General features: G+C 60.5%; 3 protein-coding genes across 3 annotated transcripts; 2 read left to right on the top strand and 1 right to left on the bottom strand.

Moving 5' to 3' along the window:
- Positions 1 to 246: 246 nt before the first annotated feature.
- Positions 247 to 3361, top strand: LOC117640079 (uncharacterized transmembrane protein DDB_G0289901-like). Its single transcript, XM_034376310.1, has 3 exons — positions 247 to 406; positions 494 to 2357; positions 2442 to 3361. The coding sequence occupies exons 1-3, from the start codon at positions 353 to 355 to the stop codon at positions 3314 to 3316; spliced, it is 2793 nt and encodes a 930-aa protein (XP_034232201.1). The 5' UTR covers positions 247 to 352; the 3' UTR covers positions 3317 to 3361.
- An 877-nt stretch (positions 3362 to 4238) lies between these two features.
- LOC117640516 (antifreeze protein Maxi-like) lies at positions 4239 to 8032 on the bottom strand. Its single transcript, XM_034377037.1, has 4 exons — positions 8029 to 8032; positions 7569 to 7639; positions 5463 to 5624; positions 4239 to 5371 (listed from the first exon to the last, which is right to left on the bottom strand). The coding sequence occupies exons 1-4, from the start codon at positions 8030 to 8032 to the stop codon at positions 4505 to 4507; spliced, it is 1104 nt and encodes a 367-aa protein (XP_034232928.1). The 3' UTR covers positions 4239 to 4504.
- A 2363-nt stretch (positions 8033 to 10395) lies between these two features.
- LOC117640707 (tubulin beta chain-like) lies at positions 10396 to 13399 on the top strand. The gene is made up of 6 exons (XM_034377524.1): positions 10396 to 10631; positions 11292 to 11400; positions 11569 to 11795; positions 11883 to 12011; positions 12092 to 12759; positions 12838 to 13399. Exons 1-6 carry the CDS (start codon positions 10575 to 10577, stop codon positions 12983 to 12985), a joined length of 1338 nt encoding a protein of 445 aa, XP_034233415.1. The 5' UTR covers positions 10396 to 10574; the 3' UTR covers positions 12986 to 13399.
- The last annotated feature ends 357 nt before the right edge of the window (positions 13400 to 13756 follow it).

Genomic DNA, 13756 nt, shown 5'->3' with positions numbered 1-13756 from the left:
GTCACAGTGCACACACAGCTTGGCCGGCCGCGCCAGACGCGCGCGGGCTGCCATGCAGCCCCGGTCAAAATTCGAAAACACGATTTGGAGCCGTGCTTTTGTTGTCGATCGCTTAGCCCCGACCGCGGGGCGTCGTTGGTGGGCGCGGCGCTGCAGCCCCCGCGTCGCGTCGCGTTCATCGGAGAGGCTCGGGGGCAAACAGTGACGGGGTGCGATGTGCGACCGCCGCGCCATCTGGCGGTGACGCGTAGGCAGGCGCGGGTTTACACCGTTTGCACACCTTGGCTGGGCCTCGCGTATAAATAAGGCGCGGGCCGCGGGCTGACTTCTGCAGTAGCACTTGCCAGCCAACATGGTGAGCAGACTTTTGTTTGCCGCGCTCCTCGGAGCTTTCCTACTAGCCAGCGTGAGTCTCCAACCTCCACTTTCGTTTTCGAGTTTCGCTTCCGCTGTTCGAGTCAATGCGGTCACGTTCTCGGCTTCTCCTTTCCAGGTCCATGGCGAGTCCCAGGCGCAGAAGGCGTCCGTCGAGTCCGTCGACGTGACCGACTTCGAGTTCCTGGACGGGGCCGCCGACAAGCACCCCCTGCGCGCCAGGAGGCACATCCCCGGCATCTCCGCCGCCAGTGTCCACGACAGGTTCAGGACCATCGGCAGCGCGCACCGCCTGGGCGCCGCCGGCAGGGCTAGTGCCAACGCCAACGCAAACGCCAACCTCAACGCCAACGCCGACGCTCACCTCAACGGCAAGGCCAACCTGCAGGGCAACGCCGACGCACACCTCAACGGTAAGGCCAACCTCCAAAGCAACGCCGACGCACACCTCAACGGCAAGGCCAACCTCAACGCCGACGCTCACCTCAACGGCAAGGCCGATCTCAAGGGCAAGGCTGACGCTCACTTCGACGCCGACGCACACCTCAATGGCAAGGCCAACCTCAAGAAAAACGCCGAGGCACACCTCAACGGCAAGGCCAACCTCAAGAAAAATGCCGAAGCACACCTCAACAGCAAGGCCAACCTTAAGAAAAACGCCGAGGCACACCTCAACGGCAAGGCCAACCTTAAGAAAAACGCCGAAGCTCACCTCAACGGCAAGGCCAACCTTAAGAAAAACGCCGAAGCTCACCTCGGTGGATCCGGCAGCGCCAACCTCGACGTCAACGCCAAGGCCAGCAGCAGCAAGAGCAGCAGGCGTCGCTCCAAGAGCTCTTCTGACGAGAAGGGTGAAATCATGAACCTGATGAAGACGCTCCACGGTCTGGACGACAAGGCCGACGTGAAGATCGACGTTAACGGCATCCTGGGGAAACGGGGTAGCTCGAAGGTCAGCAAGGCCGCCGAGGCCAAGAAGAGCCTCGAAGTCGCCTCCGACAAGAGCGCCAAGTCCGTGGAAGCCGCCTCTGGCTCCGGCCGTCTGGGACTCGGTATCAACGCGTCCGGTTCAGGCTCTAAATCTGAGTCCGGCTCCGGTTCAAACTCCGGCTCTCTGCGTTCCCGTTTTGGACTTGGCATCAACGGTCGCCGTTCCGGCTCCTCTTCCGGCTCACAGCTCGGTTCCGGTCTTGACATTAATGGCAACGGATCCGGTTCCGGCTCCGCTCGTTCCGGCTTCGGCCTCCGTTTCGGTGCCAGCGGACAGGGCGCCCAGGCGTCTCGCAACAACGGTGAAGCCGAACTGAACCTTTCAGGTAGCGGCTCCAACACCGCCTCCAGCACCGCCTCTAGCACTGGCCGCCGCTTCGGCTTCGGCCTCGGCCAGAGCAGGCTGGGCCTTGGACTCAACGCCAACAGTAACTCCGACAGCGATAGCTCCGCCGGCTCCAGGCAGGGTGGACTGGCTAGCCGATTCGGACTCAACATCAACGGCAACTCCGGAAGCTCCGGCAACTCCGGCAACTCCGGCAACTCCAGGTGGGGATTCGGTAACAGGCTGGGTGGACGCTTTGGGCTGAACGCCAACGCCAACGGCAACTCTGGAAGCTCTGGAAGCCCCAGTGCCAGCGAGAGGGCGCAGAGCAGGCTCGGCCTTGCCCTCAACGTCAACGCCAACGGCAACTCTGGAAGCTCTGGAAGCCCCAGTGCCAGCGAGAGGGCGCAGAGCAGGCTCGGCCTTGCCCTCAACGTCAACGGCAACGGCAACTCTGGAAGCTCTGAGAGCATTAGCCAGAGGGCCCAGAACAGGCTCGGCAGCAGCTTCGGCCTCAACGTCAACGGAAACTCCGGCAGCAGTGCCAGCAACTCCAGGCAGGGCGGCAACGGGCTCGGCCTCAGCTTCAGGGCGAGCAGCAGCGGTCAAGAAGAAGAACGCTCCAGTGGCTTCGGACTCTCCTCCAGACTGGGCGCCAGCCAAACAGGTTTGCCGATGCCATTCAATTTTTGCTTGTGATTTAAGTTTTATTCCTTTGTAAAGGTAGCTAATTTGCAATTTACCTGTGCAGCCCCCAGTGCGTCCGAGACCGTCCGCCGCGGCGAATCGCTCCTCGGCGACCTCAGCCTAAGTGCGTCGGCGTCCTCCCCGGCCGCGACCGCCAGCGCCTCCAGCCAGCAGCGCACCGCCGGCCTCCGCCAGCGCCTCTCCAGCCGCCGCACCTCCAGCGTCTCCAGCACCACCTCCAGCACCACCAGCAGCAGCGACAGCTCCTCCAGCCGCGGCGTCGGCTTCAGGATCGGCGGGCTGTCCGTGTCGGCCGACTACCAGGGCGGTTTCACCCAGCAGGTGCGCGACGGCGTGGCCGACCGCGTCAACAGCGGCAACTCCCTGCGAGGCCGCGTCGCTGACGGCGTCAACGGAGCCCTCCAGGGCGGCATCAGCGCATCCCTCAGCGGCGTCAACGCCGCGACCCGCCTGGCCCAGGGCGGCGTGGACTTGGCCACCCGCATGACCGAGGGGCTCGTGAGCCGCAGCCGCCAGGTGGGCGGCCGCGTGCAGGGCGGACTCCAGGCCGCCACCACCGGCGCCGCCAACCTCGCCCGCAGCGCCGTGGACACCGCCGCCAACATGGCCTCCGCCGGCTTGGAGCTGAGCGGCAACGTCGGCAACCGCGTCCTCGACGGCGTGTCCGGCCTCGCCAGGGCCAACGCCAACCTCGTGTCGTCCGCCCTCAACATGGCCGGCAACGCCGCGCACTCCGCGGGCGGCGCCTTGTCCGGCATGATCGGCAACGCCGTCAACTCAGCCAGGGGCGCCACCAGCATCCTGCGCAACCCGCTGTCCGCCCTCGGCGCCGCCAGGGACTCCCTCAGGGTGTCCGGCGACGCGGCCCTCAACGTGCGCGGCCCCCTGGGCTCCTTCAGCGTCAGCCTCGGCCAGTAAGCCGCAGCGGTACTTTCCAATAAACCTTCCATCTAGACCTTAACACCATTTTTGTAATAAATTAATTTATTGTCGTACCTGGTCGCGTCCATGGCACCACCCAAAAGTCGCCCCCCAAGTCAGGCAGTCTCGGGGAAACGCAAAGATTTCCGCGCCGCACCGCCGGTGCGGTGTGCAAACACGGACAAAACAATATCAAACACAGTGCACCTGTGTGTGCTGCTTCTCACTAATCGCGTGATGTGCCTGGTTCGCCGCGAGCCACGCGCTGTTGCTAAGGAGCCACTACCCAAACATTGGAACAGCAATTTTAATATTTGCCTTCGCGTTTCCGCTGCGCATGTACGGCGCGCGTGGAGAATAATGAGAATCATTTCGATCTGTTGGTTCTGCCGCTCAAAAGAAAATGGAAATCCATCCTTAGGTCATTTGTTTTATGACGACTGTAGGTGAGGAACAAAAGGAGGTATGTGTCAAGCAGCTCAACTGACGAAGTACGACCAACAAATATCAGCACCAATGTGCGTGTTTTCGGAATGACCCATGGCCGAAAGGGTTTGAGACGTGGTCGCTTCAGTAGTCTGCCGATCGGGGGTACCACAGCGGTGCACAAACCAACGCCGCGAAAACAAAAAGCTCTCAACCAAACCCTCTCTTTATCTTACTCTCTCAACAATAAAACGCACCCATTTTCTTCTTACATTTTCATTAAATTTTGTATTCAATATTTTGTATACGTCCGTCAATAATATGTCAGTATTGTGATTACAGACACTTTGCTTCATGGGCAAAAAAAATCTCTTTTCTATTTCATGTCAGGTTGACTGCACTTCATCCACTTTTAGTTTTTTGTTGGCTGCATCTCCTTTCTTTCGTAAACAGAGGGTAAAATGGTGAGAAATAAATGTAAAAAAGACTGGTATCCAGGGTTGTGTGTTGTCTTTTATTCCATCGGATTAAACGTCGTGATCGTAGAACGTTTCAACTGGTCGAGCTTCCACTCATGCTCCTTTAAGAGGATCTGCCCCAGAAGGACGTACTTCCTGCCAGAAAAGACTACTTCCTCCGCCCATCTTGATGGAAGAGAAAGGACCTTTATGACATGAAGAACCTCCTGCCACCAGGACACACTCTATTCAGAAACGGAGCGTCGGCCTCCCTCAGCCCACTGCGCGCTTCATGTAACGCTTAGACGGTGACGGACAGGTTGAGGCTAGCGTCGGCCGCGGTGTTGGCAGCGGCGGTAGCGGCAGCGGCGGCGGCAGCGGTGGCGTCGGCGGCGGCGACCTCGGCGGTGTTGGCAGCGGCGGTAGCGGCAGCGGCGGCGGCAGCGGTGGCGTCGGCGGCGGCGACCTCGGCGGTGTTGGCGGCGTTGATAGCGTTGACGGCCAGGTTGTTAAGAGCGTTGACACCGGCGTTGACGGCGGAGTTGATGCCGCTGTTGATGCCGGCGGAGGCGTCGGAGACGAGGCCCTGGATGGAGTTGGAGGCGGAGTTGATGGCGCCGTCGATGGAGGTTCCCACCCTGGTGGCGACGTTCTCGGTGGCACTGATGGCGCGGTTTGCGAGGTTCCCCTTGGCGGCCACGACGTTGGAGCCGATGTTGGCGGCGCGGTTGGCGGCGATGGAGGTGGCGTCGAGGACGGCGTTGGAGAGGTTGGCTCCCAGGGCCAAGGCGTTCTCGGCGGCGGACTTGGCGAGGTTCACTCCGCGGGCGGCGATGTTCAGGCCGGTCTGGGCGGCGTCGGCGGCGACGCGGATGCCGGTCTCGAGGACTCCCTGCTTGATGTTGGCCACCTGGCGGGCGGCGTTGGCGGCGTTGACGGCGCCGTTGTAGGCGAGCTGGTTGACGGTGCTGGCGATGCCACTGCTGACGCCCACGCCGGCGTTGATGATGTCCTCGGCGGCGTTGACTCCGGTGGAGGCCAGGTTACCGATGGCAGCCAGGTTTCTGGCGCCGTCAGCGGCCAGGCGGGCAGCGGAGTTCTTGCCGAACTGGGCGAGGCTTCTGAACATGTTGGTGGAACCAGCGGTCGCAGACAGCTGGGCGTTCGCCTGCCGAGGAAAAACAGAGACATCAAAATCCGCAAAGTTAGTCGGAGAGACAAAGCGATCTCGCCCTGCGACAGCGGGCTGCTCTACTCACGCCGGCGAACAGAGCCACGAGGGCGAGAGCGACGAACTTGGCGGCCATTGTAGTGGGACGGTTGGAAGTGCAACGTACCGTCGGGGAGGCGCCCTGCTGCTTATATACGCCGCAAGGCCTCAGTGATGAAGCTGGCCGCAGGAGCGCCACCTCGGGGCGCGCACCGCGTCAAGGACACAGGTGTTCCCAGGGAAGCGCCTCGAGCCGGTGACGTGGGTGCCGCACCATATGAAAACACACTATTGTCGCAAGACGTGCACTGGTTCCGTGTTTCGTCCGCCACATGCGCATCGGCTGGGCAGCCCAAAGCTCGTGTCTTTGTCTGCCATCCCGGGCCGCTGGAGGTGCGACGGAGAGGGGCGACGACGCCCCCGTCACTCATTGCATCGGAACCCATAGGAACACGCCGTGGCGCCTACGTCGCCAAACTAGCCGCTGTTGACTCTGCGGCGCATCGGCAGCAAGGTGCCGTTCGTTTTCGAGACTGCCGTGTCATTATTTGCGGTGGTGCGACCAGGAGCACCGCCTGCGAGGCGCCCGTCATGGTGCCCGTCGTGGTGCCCGCCCAGCGCCCGCCGTCATTTGCCGACCACTTCGGCGTTCCGGTTTTAGGGCTGCGCGCTGTAAAGCGCACCTCCGCGACGACCGCGCCGATGCGCCCCCGCCCGCGCGTTTTACACCAACACGTACCGCGCGATATTCAAACAACCCGCCCGAAGGCCGAACCCTCCCAGATCAATTTTTGACGACGCCGCGGGCGGCGGCGAGACGGCGTCGCAGTTTCGCCCGCCGAAATGGAGATACCTTCGGCACGCCGTCGAGTAACCCGTAAAAAGAACCGCCATCGCCATCCTGGTTGTTTGGCCGCCCCGCCGCACGGTCTGCGTGACCGCCGGGCCGCACCAAGCCCCCATAGCGTGCGAGCGCGGTAATTCGATTACCGCCAGCAGGCCCTTTCCGAACGATGTCGCTCTGTCCTCCTCGCACTCGTGGGGTGTCTCGCAGGGGTGCGAGAGAGACAGAGCGACGAAGCTCTCTCGTTCGGGACCAGCCTGCTGCCGGCCCTTCCTCCGCTTCCCACGCCCCAGCGCGAGCCCAGCGCGCCTGTGAACGAGCGGCTAGGCAACCCGGCGGACCGCCCCGTCCGCGTGCTGCGTCCCCGGCCGTCGGGGGCTCGAAGGGTCGCCTCCAGTACGGGGTGCTGGCCCACTGGAAACACCTCTCACGTAGACGTGAATATCGACATGAATATAGACGCGAGTACTCACATGTGGGCACTACACCTCCAAAATACCCGTCTCCCTGAAGCAGCATCAGCGGAAATGATCCGATAGTTTGACGTCGTAATTCGACTTCCGGCCCCGGAGGTGTCTTTGTCTTTTCGCCGCAGGCAGTGCACGGAAAAAAAGAATTTGTTGTGACAACGAAAATGTATGTTGATTTTGGGATAGCAAAAAAAAAGTTGTTAGACGTACTATAAATTTGTTGTGAGAACGAACACTTTGCTCTCACGACAAATTATTCGTCAGGAGCACAAACATTCATTTTTATTATGTTTAGTACTCCTGACGATATAGTTCGTTGTCAGAACGAAATGTTCGTTCTGACAACGAATTGATAGTACGCCCAACAACTTTTTTTAGCTATCCCAAAATCAACATACATTTTCGTTGTCACAACAAATTCTTTTTTTACGTGTGGCGCCAACTTCTCAGAACTCTGCCGACCATTCACCACACTAGTAAACAAGCGCAGCCGCTGACTTCTCATTCCGCAGTCTGGCGTCAGGCATTTCGAGATTTGGTTCGACTCGCTGCTCGCTCGACCTCACTTTCCCTATTTAGCACTTTTTCTCCACCTCGCCATAGCAAACTAGCGGTAATAGGCCAGCGCGCACCAGACGCTGCCGACTCTCCAAGACGGCAGGGGTCTTGTCCGGCACGGCGGCGGCGGTGGAAAAAGTTTTGAGACGCGCCGCGCCGCCGGGCTTCAGCTCGCTTCCGCAGCAGACTGATTCCGACAGTCGTCGCTCTGTCTCTCTCGCACCTGCACGGGACGCGCTGTGAGTGCGAGAGAGACAGAGTCTGCTGCAGCGTGTTGCCCCGCCACGGCGAGCTGCTCGACCACCGCCGCGGCGGCGAGCACGGCGAGCACGGCGAGCAGCGAGCATGGACATCCTAATGTTCCGCCCCTTTGCTTACCCAGCCAGCCAACCGACCGACGATGTTGTTCTGACACAAAATAATTGTTTCCCCTCGGGCCCCGGGGCTGCTGCCTGCCTGCCCGCCTGCCTGGGCTGGGCAATACGACCCTTGCCCCCGCGGTGGGTGCGGGGCGGGGCGGTGGGGCCGTCTTTGTGGCGCAGGGACGCTCCAGTGCTACCTACCCAACCGAACAGCAGAAGCAGCAGCACGGCATCAGCAGCCGCGACCCGCACGCCCCGCCCCGCCCCGCCCCGCCCCGCCAAGCCCCGCCACGCCCCCTGTCCCTCGCGCACCGCGCCCTACCGTGCCGCCCCGTCGACCAACGGGCCAACAATTAGCACGGCCTATCATCTCCCGTTTACGCATCACTGGAACCGCTGGGGGAAAGAAAAAACTTGATAAAAAGTAAAACAGGCGTCTTTTTGGCGTTGACGGAAGCAGAAAGGCTGGGGCGACACGCAGGCAGAAGGCCGCAGGCCGCAGGCAGGAGCACTAGAAGTGCCTCGCCTCGCCGAGGTGCTGGTATTGTGCACGGATGCAAATGAACGCCGATGGCCGAGACAATGGCCGAGGAATGAGGCGGGGGCTGAGTGGCGGGCCGAGGCCGCGCCGCACCGCGCCGCGGTCGGCGGACTCATCGCTCTGTCTCTCTCGCACTCGTGGGGCGTCCCGTACAGTTGCGAGAGAGACAGAGCGACGAAAACGACTCTCGGAACCAGTCGACGGGCAGAGCGGTGCGGAGCGGTGCGCAGCGGCAGCGCCAGCACCACAACAAAAGCATCCCTGGCCTGCTGCTTGCCTGCTTGCCCTCCAGTTGAAGGAGACGCCGCCCGGCCTTCCGCCACGTGTCTGCGGGCGAGCGGACGGACGGGCAGGCAGACAGACAGGCAGACCGGTGACGCGGCAAAAATTGAAACCGCGGAAAAGCGCGCGACGATTACATGGGCGGCGAGACAACGCGTCCAAGTTGTCGGCTCGGCGGCGGCGCGGTCCATTTGGTGATAACTTTTAAAGAAACCGTTTTACGGAAAGTGCGGGCGGCGCGCCTTCCTGGGGAGGCCGTCGTGGAGGCCGCGGAGGCCGAGCAGGCCCTGCGGAGGGAGGGGGAATAATCCACTGTGACAGAGAGAAGGGCCGGGGCCACCCTCGCTTAATTCTCAGCAGTTTTAAGGCGGCCGATCCAGACGCAAGTCATGATAAATACTTTGGCAGGCGCGGCGCGCCGTGCCGTGGACAGCTTTTCGAAACGCAGCGAGCCGTGACGAAAACGATACCAGCGGTAGGGCACTGGCAACACTGGTAGTGGCAGCAAGGGATGATTCAGCCACCCAGCCGCCCCAACTCTGGAGAGCTCTGCCACCAGAGGCAGAGCGAGAGCGACAGAGGATGGTAAAGTGAAGGCAGCGGCAGACACGGACAGACAACCTGTCCGGCTGCGCATTTTACTGTACCGCTGCATTCCACCTATCACTGCGTTACGTCCAGTTCGTGGGTTCAACTCCACCTCCCGCGCATTTTCTTTTTCTTTTTTTCTTTTTGGGGGAGGCGGCGGTAACATCTCTACTTCAATTAACCGCAACGGCAGCAGGCAAGGCAGCATCGCAGCACGGCAAGGCAACGCAATTTGGCTAACGAGTGGACCGAGACGTTAATGAATTTGGAGTAGATTTTAGCATCATGCCACATCATTAGAAGGGCGGTCTCGGGGGCGGTCGGGCTGCGAAGTACGCAGGGCCGGTAGGGGCGCGTGGCGCGAAGGCGGTAGTATTTCACGGAAAGGGGGGGGGGCGAGGGGGCAGCGCGCCCCTAAGGCCGGTGGGCCGGCCGCGCCGTTCAGAACAGTTTACTTTGGGCGAGCTTTTAACGGTGCGGTGCTCGTCTCCCCGCCGCCCCGCCGCCCCGAGAATCATGCTCCTTTCTTCTCGAGCAAACGAATTTCTGCGCCTCCGTCCCACTCCGTCCCCCTTCACCTCTTTGCCGCGCTTTGCCGCGCCTTGCCGCCGCTCCTGACGATTCTTTTCTCTCTGCCAAATCCCGGACAGTCGGGCACGAACCGCCCCTTTTTTTCGCCCTTTCCGCCGCTCCCCATTGTGCCAGGAGTGTCGTATGACGGCGGCACGCCGCACGGCACGCCGCAGCGGCCCCTCGCTCTGTCTCTCTCGCACTCTTGCGGGCAGCGCCGTGAGTGCGAGAGAGACAGAGCTTCCGGAGTCGCGCGGCAGTTACGCTGCTGTTGACGGCCGCCCTGCAGGCTGATTGCTGGGCGCGCGGCACGCCCCGTGAGTGCGAGAGAGACAGCGCAGCAGCCCGCTTTTCCCCATTTTCCCGAAAGGTTGCGCTTAAACTGGCGAGGCCCCGCGGCGGCGACGTCACGTCTGGCTGAGTCCCGGTCTGGCGGGCCGCGTGCGAACGGGCCGCGTGCGAACGGGCCGCGTGCGAACGGGCCGGCCGCCGGCACCACGCCGCACCGCGCCGCAGCAGAAGCCAAAGACGCCGCGGCGGGGTTTCGGACCTTTCGGACGCCGCCCCGCCTTGCCACATTATTTATTTTGGCGCCGCACCGCCTTCATTTATCACGCGGAATCATTAATAAACTAATCAATCATTTAACCAGGCTTCATAGACGCCAAGCTCGCCCTCCTCGCCGAGGGAAAAACCTTAAACGCAGCAACACGGGGAGGAGGCCGTCGCCCCCGTCGTGGTGGTGGTCGCGGCGGGGCCAGCGACACGTTCCCATTTTTGGCACAGGGCGCCGGTCCTGGTCGCCACGACAACGGCGGTAGTTTGGTTCCGCGCTGACCCAACAAAGTCCAACAGTCGGCAGCGAGCGTCCGCCAGAGGCAGTCTGTTTCCGAGTTACGCGGCAGAGCTTGTTTGGTCGTGTGATTGTCGGCAAGTGTTATTGACGATGAGGGAGATCGTGCACATCCAGAGCGGCCAGTGCGGGAACCAGATCGGATCCAAAGTAAGTAATTCTCAGTGAGGACTTTTATTTTCATTACCCTTTCGGATGAAAGGTTGTGGGTTATGATGCCGCATCGTTTTGAGTGTAGCCTCGTGGGCGAGCGGATGGCGAAATCATCCACAAAAGTTTATGAGTGGCATGTTTTCAATTTTTAAAAAATAGTTGGGGGTTTTGTTTTGATGTTGCGTTTCCACCTGGCCGCGGTTCGACTCCCGACAGAAGCATCACTCACTGAAGCAGAAACGCTTTCCGTTGCTTTGTTTCTGTGCAGGTCCTTTTCTTTTCTGATTCCCAGTCGTGTTGTGGTCTTTTTCTGGGTTTTTTTCTGCCATTTGTTTCTGTGCAATCGAATAACCGGCCCGTTTTCTTGACCCTCTCGACATGCCGCCCCCTGCAGGCTCATTCCGCGCACTGCTCGTCGCTCTGTCTCTCTTGCACCCTTGCGGCACACCTCATGAGCGCGAAAGAGACAGAACGACGAGAGCAGAGAGCAGAGCCAAGCAAGCAGAGCTCGGAATCGGTCTGCCGCATTGTTGAGGCCAAACCGCGGCCCCAGCGCCGCACGCGCGCTGTGGCGGCGGTTCTCGGAACGACCGCGCGGCGCTGCACGGGATTTCAGTACTGTATCGCTTCTTCTCTCTCTCTCTCTCTCTCTCTCAGTTCTGGGAAGTGATCTCCGACGAGCATGGAATCGACCCCACCGGCACGTACCACGGCGACTCGGACCTGCAGCTGGAGCGCATCAACGTGTACTACAACGAGGCGACGGGTACGTTGCAACTCGTTCCTCTGTCTCTCTCGCACTCTTGGGCGCGCCGCAGAGGTGCGAGAGGGACAGAGGTATGAGAATTCGCGCGCTGCACTTCTGCGCGGCCCTGACCGCCGCCGCCATTGCCATGCATGAGTTTGTCGTGACGCTGTGTCGTCGCTGCTGCAGGCGGCAAGTACGTCCCGCGCGCCCTCATGGTGGACCTGGAGCCCGGCACGCTGGACTCGGTGCGCTCGGGGCCGTTCGGGCAGATCTTCCGGCCCGACAACTTCATCTTCGGCCAGAGCGGCGCGGGCAACAACTGGGCCAAGGGCCACTACACGGAGGGCGCCGAGCTCATGGAGTCCGTCCTGGACGTGCTGCGCAAGGAGGCCGAGGGCTGCGACTGCCTGCAGGTAAAGCCGTTTTATTTTTTAATTTTTAATTGCTTTTTTAGGGTTCTGTTGAGCGCGTAGTGTAACGCAAGGGTCTGGTTCCCGCAGGGTTTCCAGATGACGCACTCGCTCGGCGGCGGCACGGGCTCCGGCATGGGCACGCTCATCATCAGCAAGATCCGCGAGGAGTACCCCGACCGCATCATGGCCACCTTCAGCATCGTGCCCAGCCCCAAGGTGAGGCCACAGCCTCCTCGGCCACAGCGCAAGCCGCTGCCAGCAGCCGAAGTGTTCAACTTGCTGTTGTTTCTTTTCAGGTCTCTGACACGGTGGTGGAGCCGTACAACGCGACGCTGTCGGTGCACCAGCTCGTGGAGAACACTGACGAGACCTTCTGCATCGACAACGAGGCCTTGTACGACATCTGCCTGCGAACGCTCAAGCTCACCACGCCCACCTACGGCGACCTGAACCACCTGGTGTCCGCCACCATGTCGGGCGTCACCACCTGCCTGCGCTTCCCCGGGCAGCTGAACGCCGACCTGCGCAAGCTGGCCGTCAATATGGTGCCCTTCCCACGGCTGCACTTCTTCCTGCCGGGCTTCGCGCCGCTCACCTCCCGAGGCAGCCAGCAGTACCGCGCCATCACCGTGCCCGAGCTCACGCAGCAGCTCTTCGACAGCAAGAACATGATGGCCGCCTGCGACCCCCGCCACGGCCGCTACCTCACCGTCGCCGCCGTCTTCAGGGGCAGGATGTCCATGAAGGAGGTGGACGAGCAGATGCTCAACATCCAGCTGAAGAACAGCTCGTACTTCATCGAGTGGGTGCCGAACAACGTGAAGACCGCCGTGTGCGACATCCCGCCGCGCGGCCTCAAGATGGCGGCCACCTTCATGGGCAACTCGACCGCCATCATGGAGCTGTTCTACCGCATCTCGGAGCAGTTCACCGCCATGTTCAGGCGGAAGGCCTTCCTGCACTGGTGAGTCCCAGGGGCAGTTGCCCGAAGGGCTGTCAACATTTTGGCCGTTTGTTAATTTTCTAAAAATTCTTGTTGCAGGTACACGGGTGAGGGTATGGACGAGATGGAGTTCACAGAGGCCGAGTCCAACCTCAACGACCTGGTGGCGGAGTACCAGCAGTACCAGGAGGCCACGGCGGAGACCTACGAGACGGAAGAAGAGGAGGAGGAGGAGGAAGAGGAGTAGACCCTTTTATTGGAATCCACTAGTGTCCTGTTAGGTTTAGGGTCTTTTGACTATTAGCTCGAGGAATCTGGGCGGTGGGATTCCGGGCCGTTTTAACCTTTAATTATGCGTCGTTTTAAGTTTTAATTTAGGCTAGGTGTATTTTACTTTCGAGTGTATGTACTGTGACATGTGATTCACTGAACCCTGTTATGTTTTTTGTGTGTATTTTGTCGTCGTCTTAACTGTACTGTGCGTCCGGGGCTGCTTCAGCCGCTCACGTGACTTGAATAATTTCTTAGGCCTAAGTTGAACAATTCTCCTCGCGAAATTTTTTTTTTCCCTGTCGTCGTGTTTACTTTGTGTCGGTCTCCGTCGTGTGTTCGGGCTTTTCCACTGCCATTGTGTCTTTAATAAAGTAAGACCAGTCTCGCATGTTCGCCCCTCTGTTTTCTGGTTGCCCCCCCCCCCCCACTTCGTCGCGCGCAAATATTGGCTCAAGAGAAAATTGCCCCCCGAGTCGCTCATTCTCCTGGAATTGGCGAAAACTTCTTGTGGGGAGTTGTCATTTATTATCCAGGCCGCACATTAGCCGAGAGGGGCCCGACAATCCGGCCGGGGCTCTTAGTCTCGGATGAAATGAATGGATTTAATGTTGGAGAGAGAGAGAGAGGCGGAAGTAGCACCACGGTCTCCAGTTGCAATTCATGCGCGAAAAGTAATTGTCTCACGTTTTCCCGACCTTCGGCCCCTTCGGGCGCTTCGGCCTTTGGGTTCCCGCTCGGCGCTTCG

This window comes from Thrips palmi, unplaced genomic scaffold (genome assembly GCF_012932325.1).
Source record: "Thrips palmi isolate BJ-2018 unplaced genomic scaffold, TpBJ-2018v1 HiC_scaffold_12, whole genome shotgun sequence".
In the NCBI taxonomy this organism is placed as follows: domain Eukaryota; kingdom Metazoa; phylum Arthropoda; class Insecta; order Thysanoptera; family Thripidae; genus Thrips; species Thrips palmi.
The sequence above is the reverse complement of the archived record's forward strand: the minus strand, read 5'-3'. Positions and strand labels throughout refer to the sequence as shown.